The 3,667-nt window shown below is 39.7% G+C and overlaps 1 protein-coding gene across 1 annotated transcript; it reads left to right on the top strand.

The window, feature by feature from the left end:
- The first annotated feature begins 990 nt into the window (after positions 1–990).
- LOC105966477 (Protein kinase superfamily protein) lies at positions 991–3,008 on the top strand. Its single transcript, XM_012991032.2, has one exon. It carries the CDS (start codon positions 1,324–1,326, stop codon positions 2,704–2,706), a length of 1,383 nt encoding a protein of 460 aa, XP_012846486.2. The 5' UTR covers positions 991–1,323; the 3' UTR covers positions 2,707–3,008.
- Positions 3,009–3,667: the final 659 nt, after the last annotated feature.

The following is a 3,667-nucleotide window of genomic DNA, read 5'->3' as shown; positions in this document are numbered from 1 at the left end:
ATACAGTACATCATCTGCTATTCATATATGGATATTCATATACAGTGCATCAACTTGTAGTATACTACGGTGTACTGTGGTATACTACGCAGTACTATAGTATACTACAGTGTACTATTCCAAACCCTAGCCGCCAACAACTCCTAGCCGTCGCCAACCCTAGCAATCGACGCAGCCGCCGTCAAACCCTAGCAGCGCGACAACTGCAGCCGTCGGCACCCATAATCACCTACCATCTGTTGAAAAACCTAGATCTGGAATTTTGAACCCTAACGTGTGCCGCCACGCAATCGTTGCCCTAAAAACGTTCAATAACCTACAACAAATCGAATAAAAATAGCAAATCAGATCCAAAACCAAGCCAAAATTCTTAAAAAAACAATAAAAACATATACAATTAGTCAACATATACTTTTAATCACAGATCTGTACAAAAAAACGAAAAAAATTAGCAAATCTTATAAAAAAAAAAGAAAAGAAAAACCTGTTTCTCCGCCATACAATACCCCGCCGCTGCCGCCTCAACCACTTCCTCCGTCGCTCCACTCCTGCTCTCTCGGTCGCCGACCTTTGTGCTTGATGGAGAAGCAAGATAGAGATGTAAGAGAAAAAGAGAGAGGAGAGAGATCGATATAAAGAAGACGAGAGGAAAAAGCGAGAGAGAAGATGGAAGAAGAGAAATAAATCTGAGATGAGAAACGTGGTATATGTAAGTTATAATATTTAAGGAATAAGGGCAAGATAGGGATTAAAAAAAAGTTAGGGATGTGAGTCATATATTATTTCAAGTTGAGGATTTAATTAAAAGATTGAATTTAGACTTGTCATTTAGTTCAAATTAGGTTTGATTTGAGGGACTCATAGCATATTACCCCTCATATATAATAGTATAGAAAGACCGGAACAAAATTCAACTTTTGTGCACACCGTAACGACGAAATAAAAGCTAAAAAGAACAAAAAAGGGAGGTGGTAAAACTATTGACTTTTAGGAGTTCGCCGATAGTGTGGGAAACGAAGGAGCAGGTGAGCTTCCTTCCGGGTAATAGAATTAACAGAAAAAAAAAAAAAAAAAGCAAACGACGTCACTGTGAAGAAACGGTAATTGGAGGAAAAGGTCAGAAACTTACAATAAATATTATAATAATAGAGAAAATTAATTAAACCCAGTCATGATGAGCCAAGTCGACAGCATACCAATATGGAAGAAGAAGAAAAAAAGGAACAGGTTTTATTAGATGAGTTGCAGAAACAAGTCAACGGCAGCTATGGAAATCCTCTCCCTCCCTCCATTATTACATTAATCACTGAACATTGATATGGTATGGAGGACAAGCGTGCTAATCTCATATCCCTTTCCGTAATCCTTCTTCTAATCATCTTAATCATAATCGCCCGCCTCACTCTAAAACTATCTAACCCCTTCTTCCTAATATGCGGCGCCTCCGTCGCCGCTATCTTCGCCGTTCTCACCTTCGTCGTCGTCCGGACCCGGTTCACCACCCGCCGCAGGTTTCTCGAGAGGCAGCTCGATTCACAGGGCCGCGAGCTCCGGATCGAGTACAGTTTCCTCCGCAAGGTCGCCGGAGTTCCGACGAAGTTCCGCCACAGGGAGCTGGAGGAAGCCACCGACGGGTTCAGATCTCTGGTCGGCCGCGGCGGATCTGGTTCGGTCTTCAAGGGAATACTCTCCGACGGCACCGCGGTGGCGGTGAAGCGGATCGACGGTGAAGAGAGGGGCGACAAGGAATTCAAATCCGAAGTGGCAGCAATCGCGAGTGTGCAGCACGTGAACCTAGTTCGCCTCCTGGGATACTGCATTTCGTCGAACGGGCCCCGTTTCCTAGTCTACGATTACGTCCAAAACGGGTCGTTGGATAACTGGATCTTCCCGAAGATGGGGGCCAGTTACCGTCAGAGGAGGGGCTGTTTGTCTTGGGATTTGAGATGCAGTGTCGCTCTTGACGTGGCCAAAGCGCTGTCTTACTTGCACCATGATTGCCGCTCGTGCATATTGCACCTCGATGTCAAGCCCGAGAATATATTGATCGACGAGAGTTACAGAGCGCTCGTTGCGGATTTCGGTCTGTCCAAGCTCAAAGGAAGGGACGAGAGCCGAGTCGTGACCACTATACGCGGGACCAAAGGTTACTTGGCCCCCGAGTGGCTACTAGAAAACGGTGTTTCGGAAAAGTGCGACGTTTATAGCTACGGAATGGTTCTATTGGAGATTGTGGGCGGGCGGAGAAATATAAGCGTGATTGAAAAAGTGGGGAATCACGAACATTCGAAGAAGAAATTTCAATTTTTCCCGAAAATTGTTGTCGAGAAATTAAAAGAAGGGAAACTAATGGAGATTGTGGATGAGAGGCTTCTAGAAGGAGGAGAGCGAAGTGTGGTCGATGAGAGAGAGTTGGAGAGAATGGTATTAGTGGCGTTGTGGTGCATTCAAGAGAAGGCTAAGATGAGGCCAACAATGACTGAGGTTGTTGATATGTTGGAAGGTCGTACGGCCGTTGAAGAACCACCGAGCACACAAATGCTCGTCATCGATCTCTTATCAATTGACGACGACGATGATGATGAAAGTGCTAACAATCATAGAAGAGGTCATGGTGCTTCTAAGCCGAGATTTGTTCCAATGGATCGTGAAAATCCATCCTCGTCTTGTTATTCGTTTACATTTTCGTCACTTGCAGGCCGTTAAATCGTCTAAACTTCCTTTCTTTTCCCCTCTTTCTATCGTATTAAGTCTTTTTGGCGAGCTACACAACACAGTTGTTTTTTTTTCATTTAATTTATTTGTCAAATTATACCACACCCAAAATTTGTTTGAATTCTGTCCTTCTGAATTCATCGCATATAAGAAAATATATTGTTTGAAAGAACGTTACCATATAGCACTTGTTATTGTTATGAATCCAAACAAAAGTGGAACACGAGTGAAATTGGAATGTTCATCGTATAAGATTTGAACTTGTCCTTCAAGGACTTTTGACTTGGTGTAACAAATATACGGATAGTTCATTTAAGTCTGGAGGTGCACGTGTTAACACGTATGTTATTAGTTTTCTTGTGTATCAGTATTTGTTGATTTTTTTTATTTCACTTGTTATGTTTTATCAAAATAATTGTATAAATTTAAATTATGTAAATTTATTGTGGCCATTAATAGTTTCTTTCAATTCTAATTTACTAAATATTAAAATATTTAGTTTTATATTATTTTGTCTATATTTATTTATGATTCAACTAGGTTCTTTTTTTCCTCTTATTCATTTGAATTGTTTTAATGTTTCCTCGTTATTGTAAAAAAATTGGATGATATTCATTGATATTTTTTTAGTAATTCTATTTTTTGATCATCTACGACTTCTAACCATTGATCATTTATTGTGAAAATAAAATTCAGTGTAAATTTGTAGATCTAGTGCTTTATAATATTTTCACTATTTTCCGTACAAACCTAAATTATGTTAGTAATTATCCAATATTTTTATATATTTACACACACAAAACTTTATAGAAGAGGTTTTGTATAGGAAATTTACAGTTTTATTGATATAATGTATTTATTTATTCGGCATCTAACATAAATATGTGTTACCTTCTTAAAGAGTACTGAAATTGTCATTTCAATTTACTAATATTGTTTTGACTTCGAACTT

This window comes from Erythranthe guttata, chromosome 10 (genome assembly GCF_056151865.1).
Source record: "Erythranthe guttata isolate IM_541 chromosome 10, IM_541, whole genome shotgun sequence".
Classification (NCBI taxonomy): Eukaryota; Viridiplantae; Streptophyta; class Magnoliopsida; order Lamiales; family Phrymaceae; genus Erythranthe; species Erythranthe guttata.
The sequence above is the reverse complement of the archived record's forward strand: the minus strand, read 5'-3'. Positions and strand labels throughout refer to the sequence as shown.